We start from the raw sequence: 14988 nt of genomic DNA on the forward strand, positions 1-14988 counted from the left end.
TGACTGACACTGGGACAACACGCTATTCAGCTCAGCGCACTGGCCCCTTTAAATAAGCCTCGCCCCGAAATCAGTCGATCAAATTCTGCATCGCGCTCCTGCGCCTCGGACCAATCAGCGTCGCCAAGGGGTGGCGTTAGAACGGTGGTCCGGGACTACGTTAACCAATCAGATCAGGAGCTCTTTGAACAAAAGGTTTACGAACCTCGTCACTCCGCTCATTATTCATGTTCACTGAGCGGCGCTTTAAGGAGCCCTGACAGAGATAAGACATAACGGTCCGCGTCTTTCTCACTTCAATACAGGAATGTCCCGCTGTGTTAGGCGTCCTCTTCAGCGAGATAACGGAGTAGAGCTTTATCATTAATGACAGGGTTATAATACCTAAACCAGCCACTGAGTGTTATTGCTAACAGCTGTTTCACTCACAGACACTTAACAAAGTTGAGACTCAGACTCACATACATCCCGTATGGGAACATAAATGTATGTGCATGTGTGTTCCTAAATGTATTCAAAAACTTTTCAGTTTTGTCAGGAATACACGTATGTAATTATTCCAAAGTTGACTTCCCTGCCACAATAAAAGTTGACGAGCTCATAATTCCTAGACACTTTTCTCCAAAAAATAAGAGCCAGCAGCTTAAATACGCTTTCTTTGCAGTTCAGTGCTGAGAAGCGGATCTTAATGACTCGGGCTTCGTTTGTCTGACACTGCCGTTTTAAAAAAAACACATTTAAACATGTGACATCAGCTCAGCCCCCACCCACCCAGCCTCCAAAACCTGAAGACTCCCGCATGACTGCCTTCATTTGAATGGAGTGAGTAAAGGGGGAGAAAGAGAGACAGGTCCTCCTCCGCTTGCCTGCATTTCTATTTCAGCCAAAAAGTCCGAGACACTCTGCACCGCAGGAAACGGTGATTTCTTAGTTACTGCTAGAGCTAAACCGGACTCGCTGGCTCAGTCTATCGGAGACCCCACCAACCTTACTACATTTCTACTGTAGGAACAAGGGACGAGTAGACTCCAGTTAGAAATCGCTCTCATTCAGGACTTAAAAGTCAGAGGAGGACCTTGTTCAGCTTTAGAGCTGTTCTCAACGTACCTTACCTCTCTTTCTCACTCAGTTTAAAGAGACAAACGAGAAAATGAGAAAATCTTGCTGCATTTACGCTACCGGCATCGTGTGCGCCCATCTGCTGATAGTGGGGATCGCCCTCTTGGTGGCTCAGGTCTTCCAAACAATGATTCAAGAACGGATCAAGAAGGTGAGTCGAGCTCAAATCTAGATCATTTACCGCTGTCTCGGTTCGGTTCTGTAATTTGTGCGGCTGCGAAGTTAATTAAAACGGTATAGCCGGTAGCTCGTATGTTTTAGTGGGTGTGTAGCGGTTATCCGGCTTAGCGACTTTCGAAGTTGTGAATAATGACGCAATTCTAACGGTTCTGTAACGGTCTTCTTGTAACGGGTTTGTTTTAATTTTACAAATATTTCAGAAACTATTTCCCATACGCCGCTAACTGTTACGTTCGCCGTAAAGGATCGGGACTACCTTAAATCTGACTACTGCACTGCGTGGGACAAGTTCCGATACTCGCCGCTTAAAGGATAATATTTAGGACTGAATGAACGATGATTGTTTGAATTCTTAAGGGACACTTTAACACAGTACTTTTCCGTGTAACTAGATAAAGGACCACTTATACATTCAGTGAGACTTTCCCGTGTTTTTAAAAGCACAGCCCAACAGAACACCAACCCAGGATGTAGCTGGCTATACTTCAGGTTTCGACAAGCAAGTCAGTCAGGCGGTTTCCCAGAGTTATTGGAAAATTGTGGGGTTTGTTTTGTCACGAGTGGTCATATGTACTAGTTGTTACTTCATTCTCTGGTTTGTCTCCTCCAAACCCCAGTAGTAACAGCCAAATATTCCATGTGTTTCAGTCAGCGGTTGTGTGACTAACGTTAGCATATCCGAGTGGGTTGGTCATCCACATCTGTCATACTGCGCAGGATCCGAGCTGTTCGGGTTCTCCCTAGGTTTCCAAGAGCCAGGTGCATTTCTCGATCTATACTGAGGGTTTTTTTTATCTCCTAAACAGCTGATTTGTCCCGTTTTCTAACGAGGTGCTAGGTGCTAGGGTTATAGGCAGGGGGAGGTGTGATGTCGTTAAAGAAAGGTGGGGGAAGGGTCTTCAAGAAGGAAATTCTCCTTGAGAAATACTTGGAATTCTGTAACACCCCAGGAAATTTTAACTAGGAGGGCTGTATGCTATACATAGTGACCCCTTCATTCCTAAACAAATGCAGATAGGAGCCAGTCTTGGAGTACACAGACCCAAGCAAATATTTGGACAGTGGTCTGGTCAAATAATTTTTATTTTGTTGTTGATTTAAAGAAAGGAATAAAAAAGTGCTTCTCGACAGAAACATGTTTCTGCCTTAAAGCAAAATTTATGTTAATAATGTTAAGGCTAACTTAGTGGGGACAAATGAAAGATAAATATAAGTGGTGCCATAATTATTACAGGCCAATTTTTATTTTAAATGCAACACAATTGCAAATGAAAGCACAACGGCAAATAAAACAAAGTCATCAAGAGCTGTCAATTGTTTGTATGGAACTGTAGATTCACCCCTTATTTCTTCATAATGTATATAGTCTTACTTTGCTTAATTGAGATTAAATGTATTTTTACACGTTTGTATACACCAAGCTAACCAAAGTCATTCTATCTAGAATCAAAGTACACAGAGCTCAACATGTACTTATTCTTACTGAAATGTGTAGGACCGTAGTTAAGTCAATCAGATTGAATCTTTTATTTTTCTTCGCCCCCACCCCCAGACCTCAGGACATTCATGACTGTTGAACAGGGTGCGGACAGTGTTGAATAGTATGTTTATGTGTTTATGATTCTGACTTAGCCCTCAGCTAGTAAGACTAGTGTATGTGTGCTATTTTACATTTTCCTTATGTCGTTTTAAACACTTGTGTGTAGAGTTTTTGAACCCTCCTAATCTTTTCCTAATCTTCAATGAACTATTTAGTGTTATTTTTTAGTTTAAAGACTAAAATTGAGTACAGACCTAATTTTCTAAACTGTTTCATATTTCTAGTAGTATAACTTCAAAACCTGCACAACACAGCAAAACTGGATTTAAACCAGTTTTTTAACCTACATGTCTTTTCTAGTCCATTTTTGTACAATTGGCACTTGTGGAAGGCAGAGAAAATAAACAGGAATATGTAATTGAATTAATCAAATATTTTTGTCCCTGAGGATAGTGACATATTTGAGGAACATACAAATCTTTCTTTTCAAGGATGATTATCATGCCCATAGTTTAGGGCTTACCTGTAACTCCTTAAAAAAATGTATATTTGTATATATATATATATATATATATATATATATATATATATATATATATATATATATATATATATATATATATATATATATATATATATATATATATATATATATATATATATCTTGAAATTATCATGGTGCTATCTTTTCAGATAACCTTAACCTATGTGCTGAGGCTAGGTAAACACGTTTAAGGTGACATACTTAGAAATGACACAAGGAAATGGGCAAATAAAGGCTAAGGTGTGGTCCGACGAATTTCTGTACTTGGCATTCTAAAGAAATCCAAAACCTACACCTATTTAAACGCTTGGAACCAAATATTTTATAGTGGAACATACGGATCGTGGTAGTGTTTCAGTAAGCCTGAGTTAAAACCAGTCCTGTGGTAAAGGAGTTGCGTGACAAAACTATAGCTGGGGTTTACCATACATGGGTGAGCAAACTGAATGGCTAAAAGATTGTTTCAGGTAAATCATACTTTAATCACAGTGCAGAAAATACAAGTAGTAACCCCCTTTTATAAAGTGCAGGTGAGATATTTCTCATTTCAGCTTTACACATGCATTTTTTAAAAAGGCATTTTAATCACTCCATTATTTGTGCCTACCTAAGTAATTTAAATAGCATAGAAATAGCATTTGATCTATTTTTTATAGCATTTTATTTATTTGGTTTTGACTACTTATATATTTTCACATCATTTATTATTTGGAAAAGCATTTCCCCTTCCAATAAGTGAGACATCCTTTTACCGTTGTATATCTATTTTTGTTTTTGTGTCAATTCGCAGCATCTCTTTTTCAATGCAAGTTATCTTAAGCAAGATACTGAGTTATTTGTGAACTAGTAACAATTATTTTCTTGTAATGAAACTACCAACACACATAATTATACAATAATTCTTGTTATCTGTGGAAAAATCAAGAAACATTAAAAATGACTGTCCTATGTTTGTGATATTCTCGTGTATTTATATATGTTGCTTACAAGGCTGTGACATTTTACTGTTCTCTGCTCAAGGTTTCATAAACCAGACAGTATTATCAACTTTTCAAGGCAACCACATGTGATAATACTGTAATTGTTTTGAAATCACCAAGTTGTTCTTGAACCTTCTGACACCTGGAAAGTGGTAGCTGGAGCAATACATTCTTTATAAAAAAGAATTACAATTCTTGAAGTTCACAGCATATGTAAATATTTAAGTATCTCTTTTCTCCCCTCTGATCATATATATGGAGAAAAATAAGACTAGACTTAGATTAGACTTGGTCCAATTCGTCTTTTTGTTTTAACATGACAACTAAGCAAATTTACTTTATTCTGACAATGAAACTTAAGGTTTCGGTCTGTCACATACTGCTGACTAAACATTTTGTTTCCCTTCGTAGCTGACCTATAGTGACCCAGTACGTCTCTGGGATTCTACTTTTCTTCAGCACAGAAGAGAACATGCTAGTTTGTTTTTGTGTGCTGGATTTATGTAACTACCTTAGATTGGTAGAGGCCATTCACATATCACTCAAAAGGTTTACAAGTCATGTCTGCTTCAAGTGACATCCTTCCTGGGCAATCCTTTATACATTGAGTTTATACTGCTCTATGTATAAATTACTTTATTCAAATTTGGGGCAAACCGAGTCAGCATCAATATAATTTATTGCTAAGAGGTCATGTGTCTCTTCAGTTTTTATTTGGACAGAGGTTTCTTAACATACATTTCACATAAGTGGTATTTAGAAGAAGACAATTATTCTTAAGCATTTTATTCTTGTCCTAGTCATGTCCTTCACTGACATATTTCCTTCTTTTCATTTTCAGGAGATTACACTAGCTGAAAACAGTCGAGTATTAGGTGGCTGGATAAACCCACCACCACCAGTTTACATGCAGTATTTTTTCTTCAATGTTACCAACCCTGACGAATTCCTTGCTGGCACAGAAAAGCCTCGTGTGACTCAAATGGGCCCTTACACTTACAGGTATGATGGTTACAGCACTGCATTTTTTAGGTGTTTCCCTTTGCCAAATTTTAATTTATTTTTTTCCCCTCCTATTATATACCGTACATTTCAGAAAATTGCACAAGTTGTTGCATTGCTGGAAAAGAGGTTTTAAATTTCTAAACTGAATGTTAAATTATTTGTTTATCAATGTTTTGGTCTGTTGGCATGTGTATAATCTGGAGCGTCACAGCACTCCGGAAGTGACTCTGCTAAAAAGGGAAGTCAGAGAGAACAGAGGAAATGTTCACCCAGAAATGCCAAACATCATGAAGCTTTAATCACTCAGTAGCAGCAGTCAGTTGATTGGCACAAATTGCTGTGGGCCAAAGAACCGTATTTGGTTTAGCTATTTTGCTGTTGAGTAATAGAACAGGCTTAGAGATTCAATGTTCAGAAGATTGAATTGATCTATTCAAATGGAATCGTTAACAATGAATGTTATGTCTTTATGATATCAGAGAATATAGGCCACGAGAGAATGTGACATTCTTGGAGAATGGCACGAAGATCTTTGCCACAAATCCCAAGAGTTTTGTGTTTCTTCCTGAAATGTCATCAGGAAACCCTGAGGTTGACTTGTTAACTACCCCCAACATCCCGTTCATTGTAAGTTCTTTGATTTTCTAGGTTAATCACTTTGCTCAATCAAACCACCACATTATATCTTTTGAACTGCCATTTCTTTATAGACTCTTCATAGATTCTTCATAAACTCCCAAAAGTTATGTTGTGAATGATTACTGAATGTGTAAAATCCTACCTTTTGTCTCTTTACAGGCTGTTATGAATGAGATGCACTCCTATTCATTCTTTATCCGGCCACTGGTCTCCATGTACATAAAATCGCTGGGTGTTACCATGTTTATGACACGCACTGTACACGAGTTCTTGTGGGGCTTCAAAGACCCACTGATGTCTAAACTCCATAATCTGAAGCCAGACGTAGATGAATACTTTGGCCTCATGTATAAGGTAAGAATCTTTAATGTGTGTGTGTGTTGTTTTTTTTTTTTTAATTTAAATCTACACTGTTTTGCTGTCATTTACTTATTTAGGTGCTGGGGAAATCCATTTGTCTCATCTTGTTAGTTTAAACTAAGAGAATTTAATTTTGGATTTTTTTTTTCTTAAATTTGTGCAACTCATGCAGCCAAACTTGACCCCTGACATATTTCAGTGATCAGAACTCAGTCACAGACATGTGCTGCAGTGCAAGGTTATATCTGGTGACCTGATTTATTTTAACCAGGTTTGGACTCATTACACTTAAACGTTTGAATGGAGTTAGAAATGATGATGAATGAAAGCCGAGATGTGTAACATTTTGTTCAATGTGCTGAACAGGAAGAAACTGAGCCCAGAGCAGATCGGTTTGAATTAATAATTCACTGAGACATTTTCTTTGGTTGTTTTGGACAGTGGACAGTCTATATGAAATGGGTCTTATCCAAATCCTGGAAAACTATATAAGAACTGTGAATATGACATGTGAATTAACTCCATTAACCACATTATTTTTATTTATATAGAAAAATGGAACCCATGAAGGTGAATTTGTCTTTCACACTGGAGAAAAGAACTACATGGACTATGGCAAGATTGATACATGGAATGGCATAAGGTATCTAGTGCTTTACGCAAAGTGCCCTTGGCCTAGTTGGCGTTAAGGTTTTTACTTATTGAAATGTCATGGCCTTCACTTTCACTTGTTGAAATTTCAGTGCTTGCACTGGGTGCATGCCAAGCTAACAGCAAAGTATAAAGTCTAAAAAAAGCATATTAAGACAGAACAGTTCATCCTGGTGCTCATAATTCCTAACCAGAACCTATCAATTTAAAGACACTTTTGAAACTATTTAATTAGCAGATCTTTTAGAATTGGTATTCCTTTTTTGACACTACAGTACAGGAGGTTATCTAATCTTTAAAGCATGTGAATTTTTTTCCTTCTAGAAAGATGAACTGGTGGTCATCAGAGCAGAGTAACATGATAAATGGAACTGATGGCAGCGTGTTCCACACTTTCCTATCCAGGAATGAACTCCTGTATATCTTTGCAGCAGATCTGTGCCGGTATGTTACACAAAGCACACTCCACTTTGGACAAATTTCAGCCTTTAATATAATTATATCATATATTTGGCTTCATAAAGTATTGATAGTAAGCAGGCAATTGCTGTACACTTAAGCCCCTGGTTTCTCCAATGTAGGTCTATCCATCTGGGATATGTGCATGATACAGAAGTGAAGGGAATCCCTGCCTTCCGCTTTGCACCTCCTCCTGATGTTCTTGCAGCCCCCGATGAAAACCCCAACAATGCTGGTTTCTGTGTTCCTGCTGGTGACTGTCTGGGCAAAGGTGTGCTCAAAGTCAGCGTCTGCCGTGAAGGTGAGTCAAACTCAGCTATACCAATATTTTATTTATTTATTTTTTAAATAAAATGTACTAATTGTGTTAAAACCCTATCAAGAAGTCTAAACTACGTGCCAAAAAATCCCCGAAAAAAAAAAAAAAATTTATAAAATAAAACCATGTCTGCCTCCATTTTTAGATTTTGAGATTTTCAGATGTCCCTTTTTTAATATAAAGTGTGCCAACATCTCAATCATACAACTTTGACATATTTTCAACTTGTGCACTGCTTCAACTCAAATTTGTCTCCTAGCTGTCTGTCATTGTTTGCGCACTTCAGGACCGTGATAGAAATCAGCGTAGAGCACACAAACGCTTAATAAGTAACACCAATTTAGGGCTATTCACCCCAGGCTGGCCTACAATTGCAGATCAACTAGGACATAGCTATGTTAAATCTCTTTATTACTTCCTTAATACATCAGTGCTGATAACAATATTCACTGGTCATGAAATTTTCTTTATCACATGCAAACTCTTTTATTAATGCAATTTTCCATATGCACTGTATATTTTGGAAAAAAAATGCTGTGTCACATAAATCTTTAGGAAATTAGACATAGAACTGTAGATTCTTGTAACTTGCAGGAACCGGTTCATTGCTGGGTTTGACCAGCTGAAGTATATGTATGTCAAGGTCAAATTGTCTTACACATAGCAAATAAAAAGTGGAATTTGCCTACTCCTGTTTAAATCCGGCAGGTCACAGTCCTGCTGCACCTGATCACCTAAGCTTTGGGGGGGAAAGGTTCCCTGGGTTTATCAATTACATAGCCATACATAACGGTCACATCTGTATGCTTATTTTTTTTTCTCTCCATTCTTCTCTAGGTGCACCTATTGTTGTGTCATTCCCACATTTTTACCAAGCTGATAAACACTACATTGAAGCAATTGATGGTATGAACCCAAACAAGGAAGAACATGAAACTTACCTCGATCTGAATCCGGTAAGATTGGCAGGAATCTGACCATATTTACTGCAGGAGTGTTATAATGTGTCTTCATCAGTCTGCTGTTTTGACCTCTTTTTTTGTTTGTTTAAAGACTGGTATCTTTAAATGGTCAGGGCTATTTGTAAAATGGATGATTAAATCTGCTAGTTGATTTAAAGTTAACTCGGGGGTTAACTCCTTTTATTTCCTTTCATTTGTTAGACTACCGGGGTTCCTATTCGTGCCTGTAAGAGAGCCCAACTCAATGTTATAATGAAGAGAGTCCCTGGCTTCCCGTACGTACCCATGTCACACTTCCTATAACTCTAATATTCTATACATTCAGCAGCTTCAATGTCTTAAGAACACAACAAAATTTGTTGGAAATTGTATGTTTCATTCTTGTTGTCTTTTTCTCATTTTCAGGCAAACAAAATTCCTGAATGAAACTATCTTTCCAATCATGTATGTCAACGAGGTATGAGTACTTTCATGTCAGTTATATGGAATAAAACGCTAGTCACAATCAGAATGCTTTTAGGCTATTTTGTTTTGGTTAATATCTGCTTTTTGCTGCTTTTTCAGACAGCAACCATTGATGATGATTCTGCCAGCCAAATGAAAACCCTGCTCTTGATTGTGACAATTGTGTCAAATTTTCCTGTGATCATTGTGGGCATGGGTATCATCTTACTGTTGGTCCTCATCTTCCTGGTGTGCAGAAACCGTCAGAGAAAGGTAATATAGCAAAAATTATGTTCAGTTTACTAACATTTCTAAAATTACTTGGGGGAGCTATGTTCAATTGCAGAGCACGTAAGCCATTATGACTCAGTACTCGTAAATACAATATTTGCCTACGTTTTTGACACAGAAAATTCATTTCACATAGTGCTACACTCCTCAAAGCAGACTGGATGTAAACGTGAAAACAAAAATGATCATATTGCCCTCTGCTTTGGCTTAAATACGTTTATAGAACCAGTTAATTTTGATAAAGTTTGATAGAGGGAGTGGATAGTGGCATAGTTTATTAGCAATAGGATAAGAATGGTAATATAGGAGATTTATTTGTAAAACGTATTTTCTTGATAGTAATATCTGACTACAGGAGTTCAATGTTTGTTTCCTCGTACTGTACTGTGCCACTACATAGATAATGCATAAAACAAAACAAAATGACTAAAAGCAGAAATCCTTGTCTTCAGGAAGTCTCCATTATGTCACTTGTCAAGATGTTTTCCTAAAAGCCTCTGCAGTTGTTTCTCCTAATGCTAAAATGTGATGACTTATTACAGTGCACATATTGTAAAGTAAAATCACATTATGAATGAATAAAAATCTTAGTTCACCATAAACAGAACACAGCAGACCTATATGTAATTAGCATGCTAACAGAAAAAAGACAAAATATTTTCTTTTTTTCCCCCCACTCCTTGCCCACCTGCATGAAGGATTTGTGCACAAGGCTAACCCTTACTGCATGTGCAGTTTTTAATTTACTCAATGTTTATTTTTACTAACATTTCACTGCAAAAATGCATTGATTTATTTATTTTACATTAACAATTTATTGCACCAGAAATTTTAAATTTGTGTTTAAACACACAACAATTGTGGTGTATTTTTTTAGCATCATAATACTGCAGTGTAGTGTAACATTATATACAAATTTATATATATTTTGCATATTGCTGCCATGTTTTCGTTTTCAGTAACATTGTCCCCTCCCCCTTTTGTGTTCCTGTTCAGAATGAAGTAAAACGTATTGATTTTACAGAAGCTTTTCATTCTTTTGCTGTAAGTCAATATTTCCCCCAATTTTTCCTTTTATTTGCTCACTGTTTGCTTGTCATTGTTCATAATTTTAAGTTAATTATAAGTGAAGGACCATTTTAGTCAGTTAATATTTTCTAGTATGTTTGTTTTTTTTTGTACAGTAACATGCATTTGTTTAGGCAAATCATGTTCATTGCTCTTCTTGCATGGTTTATTTGGTACAAAGTAGTATTGTCTTTTAGTTTTCGAATGATTGTAGCAAACAAAAAGATTTAGCTGTGTGGTAGCGCACAACCATTCTTATAGTGGGGGAGTTTTGTTTTTTTTTTCCCCCCACTTGAGTTAAATTCAGTATTTGAGTATGTGCATTAAACTCTGATTCTCTATACCCTCACAGACAACGAAAGATGACACAGCCTACACTCCAGTCAGCAACAAATCAGATGACTCCCCTGGGACTCACCCTAACCAACCTTTGAAGAACGGCTCCTACATTGCCATGTCGCCAGTAGAGGCACAAAAGTGTTGATGAACATCACTGTGTGGAATTCCCTGGGAGGGATCCACCTCTCAGTGACGTTCCTTTTCCCCTCTTCCTCTTTCTTTTTTTTTTCTCCCCCATTCTGTCTTTCCACTGTGCAACATGTTCTGGGGGGCCAATTCCTAGAAAAGCCACCGTCAGCCGAAAAATGGCTGCTGTTGTCTTGGCAGACCTGCTATATCCTGCTGACTTTTTCTCGCTCTCTGAGCATGGCCTTCTCAAACTGCCATATTTTTTGACACAAAAACAAAAAATTGTATTACTAGAAGCACTCAGTGCTTTTTGTAGCTCCTGTGGACTGAAAAATATTCACCCACCTTTTGGGAAGATGGTGTCCACCTGCATGCATATGGATGTGTAGTTTCTTTTTTACCCTGTGAACATGGGGAAAAGAACAAAGGGAGGGTGTTGAGGTGAACACATCAAATGCTGCTTTCAATTGGCTAGCAGGAGCCACCTTGAACATCAGTGTTTAGGCAGTGCCAATGCTCTTCAAATATATGATGTTTATTGCCACACTACTGTACTGAAGTCTGCATGGCCAGACTTCAACTAACACAGATGTTTTGCCATATTTTTTGACATTAGGACTGAATTTAAGTGAAAGTGTGCCTCTTCTAAGACTATTTAAAAAGCTAAATGGAGGTCTCCCTTGTCAAGAAATGTACTGGGTCCAGTCCAGTAACGGTCATAGGGGTGAATGTGTCTTTGTGTTTTGTGTTTGAATATGTGATAGCCACACTGCTGTGAAATGCTTTGGAGGGGCACGTGCACTCTTAAGCTTGATGCAGTGGAACACTAGCGATTTTAAAGGTCTTTATCAAACTTCCCCCCTCTGACATCTTTTGAAGGTATTGGATGCCAGACACTGGCTGAATGCCCTCAAGTTCCAAGTAGGTGCCAGGATTGTTAAGTAACACTCGCTCTTTCAACCTTTAAGGGGTTCTGAGGGTCTCCTCGTGCTGTAAAATATCTTTTGATCCCCTAAATGGGGAGAAAAGGCTTACAAAATGCACAAGTGAGACTTGAACCTATTCCTTGCCTTACACATACACGAGTTTGCTGCATGGCCATGGCAACATTTGAAAAAGGGCTCAATAGCACTGTAGTAAAATTGTCAGACCACTTTTGAACAAGCCTGTTAAAACAACTCATTGACTGCAGATCATTGACTTTAAGCCCTTATGTTATGAATACAGCAGGCACTGACATATATTCTGCAACTTGGAGAAAGCACAACATGGTCAAGCTCTTGTTTTGGGAGTTTGTTTGCAGCATTTTATCTTAGTGTCTTCGATGAAGGCTGAGGAGAGCAGAATTTGGGCAATTATAATTAGAGTTGCATGCTTCTGTGCATTAACGTTGTAAGCCAGTGGGCAAATTACAACCCTTAACAAACTTGACACTTGAATCACTGTTTTCCATTGTGTTCTGTTTATTTTATTTTATTTTTTTTCTGTTTCAGTCCATGATTTTCAGAGCCTTCAGCTAAGGCACCTCAAAAGTGAATTAAGGCCATAGACATCAACATATGGGGGAAAAAATCTGCACTTTTCACAAAAAAAGTTTGTGCACATTTTTTGTTATTTGTAAGTCCATGCATTGGTCCTCATTTCAGAAGTATGTCCAAATTTTTGTGGTTGCCTATTCATATTTAGTTGTTTGCTAGTTTTGTTTCTTGCTTCTCTTGGCACTCAAATCTACTGGGGTTTTCTTTATTCTATGCATTTTGTTTTTGCTGCTAACAGATGCCATAAACCCATGAACATTTCATAGCCATTTACGTGCTTTGTTTGGTATCGGGCAACATACCATGCCAAGCAGCAGTGCCATCACAAAATATACAAAAATATGTATATGTTACATTCTATTCACATGGCTGTCTGTTACTTTGGCTGTGATGGCCATCAAGTACTGGGGCAAACTCTTCTGAAGTTTGTTTTATATTATGTTTAAATTTCTATCTAAGTGTTGGAGCAAAATTTGAACTAGAAAAGCAGTGTGCATACACTGTCGTTAAGGATGTAGTTGGTAAATGAACAAAAGCTTTCACTATATTACAAGACCAATGCCACTTTGTTCCTAGTAGTCTATAACGGTCGGTAGCATGTCTCTTTGTAGTCAGCACATGCGGTAGTACACTGATTTACAACACTGCCCTTTGCTCATCGTTAAACGCAAACCAAGACTGTGGTAAACTCCACCGGTTCACCTTATCGCAAAGTGAAATGTGCCACTTGTACTGACTTGAATTTTTAAGATCTACAACCTGAGCCATTTCCGCACGGTTGGCGGAATCCATGTAGTGTACTTTTGAGCCCAGAGTCCTTCTCATCAGTTCATTCCCATGTGCTCAACCAAAGATAACCTTATAGACTGATTCGCCTGGTTTGTTTACTTACACAGATACTGCTATAGTGCCATCAATTTCCCCACTTTACGATAGCGATGTCACAACCCAAGATCATCACCAACAAGGGCAAAAGGCAACCAAGTGATTTAAACAATTAGATAAGTATTTTCGAGAGAAGCCTTTATTACACCATACAGCTTTCAATATCAAGGGTTGCCACAATGTGCTAGAACACTCAGTATTATGTATTGACACAGCAATACATTGTATAAAAGGAAATTTTATATAAAAAAATAAATTTTGTATTGGGACAAATATTTATGTATCCACATGTTCAATGCTATGTACATTAACTGGACTTTGTAAGGTATTTTATTTCAGTTCTGTTAATTTCTGTATTTTATAAATAATTTTGTAATATCTCTGCTGGGATCCTCTGTTTCTAACTTTTCTTTATACCCCCCCCCCCCCCCCCCTACGGATTTATAAAGTGGTTATGAGTATGCGTTGGTCCCACATCAGTGATTTGAAGCAGTGTGTATATGGATCATATGTTCTGTGGCATTGACTGAGAAAGACTTGTGATTTATCTGTGGGGTGTGAGCTAACTCTGTGTAATGACCTCCTGTGCTACAAGTTTCTCAAGAAGCCGCCACACTGTTTTTGTCTGATGTGGCCTGCCGTAGGAAGGCTGAGTATCTTTGAGAATTCTTTTGTTTGTTTAGGGCGATTGCCACTGTGCCACGTTGGGTACAAGGGACATTTTTAATGCAATCAAAACTTTTTCCTTCATTATTATTTTCTTAGATGAATGACGCCCTCCTTCAGGGATGAACTTCTAGTGCCATATCATCCTGGTTTATTGAATTTGCTTTAGTAACATGTGCAAGCAGTGCAGCAGTTGTTCCCACCACATTTCAGTTCACATTCCTGACGCTCTTTAATGAGAATTTCATCTTTTTCACGTTCACCTCAGAGACACATTGAGTTTTTTGCTGCTGAATATGACAATCCTCATGTCATCATGTTAGGTGCAAAACCATTACAAAGTAATATTCAGTTTTAGTTTTGATAATTTACACTGCACAAATGTTTCTACAGTGCTTTTTGTAAACATTTTTAGTGTTATTTGCAAAAAAATTTAAATAAAGAAGTTGCAATCACTGCAAAATATCTGGGTGTGTTTTTTTTCCCCTGCTAACACCATAATTGTCTCTTTCAACAGATTAATTAATATGAAGCCAGTACATCAAAAGTGGTTCAGGTAATGGTGGCTTAGTTTTATGAGTACTTTAGATGTTATAAAAAATACAGATCCTCATAAAATTCAAAAGTACTGCCAGGAAATGCAAGTACAGTACATTACGCTATGATGGCCTCTATATGACAAAGACCTTGAGATTCCTCAAGGATAAACGAGAATCTCATGGCCTTTAGACGTGTTAGAACAAGTGACCTCTATCTTTCTGAACTTGTTCAGGCTTTTCCCCCCACCTACACACTGCCAACTAAAAATGTCAGAATACAACCCGGAGCAGGCTGAACACCCACATTCTCAGACAGGTTGTTATTGTGGCA

The 14988-nt window shown here is 37.7% G+C and overlaps 1 protein-coding gene across 2 annotated transcripts; it reads left to right on the forward strand.

Moving 5' to 3' along the window:
- The first annotated feature begins 825 nt into the window (after positions 1 to 825).
- On the forward strand, positions 826 to 14571 carry LOC136676962 (lysosome membrane protein 2-like). Of its 2 annotated transcripts, none has more exons than XM_066654283.1 (13): positions 826 to 1270; positions 5205 to 5365; positions 5848 to 5995; positions 6167 to 6361; positions 6919 to 7010; positions 7343 to 7462; positions 7600 to 7778; positions 8634 to 8752; positions 8960 to 9033; positions 9164 to 9215; positions 9323 to 9475; positions 10490 to 10537; positions 10914 to 14571. In XM_066654283.1, the coding sequence occupies exons 1-13, from the start codon at positions 1151 to 1153 to the stop codon at positions 11043 to 11045; spliced, it is 1593 nt and encodes a 530-aa protein (XP_066510380.1). In that variant the 5' UTR covers positions 826 to 1150; the 3' UTR covers positions 11046 to 14571. The 2 variants fall into 2 exon arrangements, with proteins under 2 accessions (XP_066510380.1, XP_066510381.1); XM_066654284.1 differs by lacking the exon at positions 826 to 1270 and adding an exon at positions 1815 to 2058.
- Positions 14572 to 14988: the final 417 nt, after the last annotated feature.

The sequence above is a fragment of the Hoplias malabaricus genome, chromosome X2, assembly GCF_029633855.1.
Source record: "Hoplias malabaricus isolate fHopMal1 chromosome X2, fHopMal1.hap1, whole genome shotgun sequence".
NCBI lineage: Eukaryota > Metazoa > Chordata > Actinopteri > Characiformes > Erythrinidae > Hoplias > Hoplias malabaricus.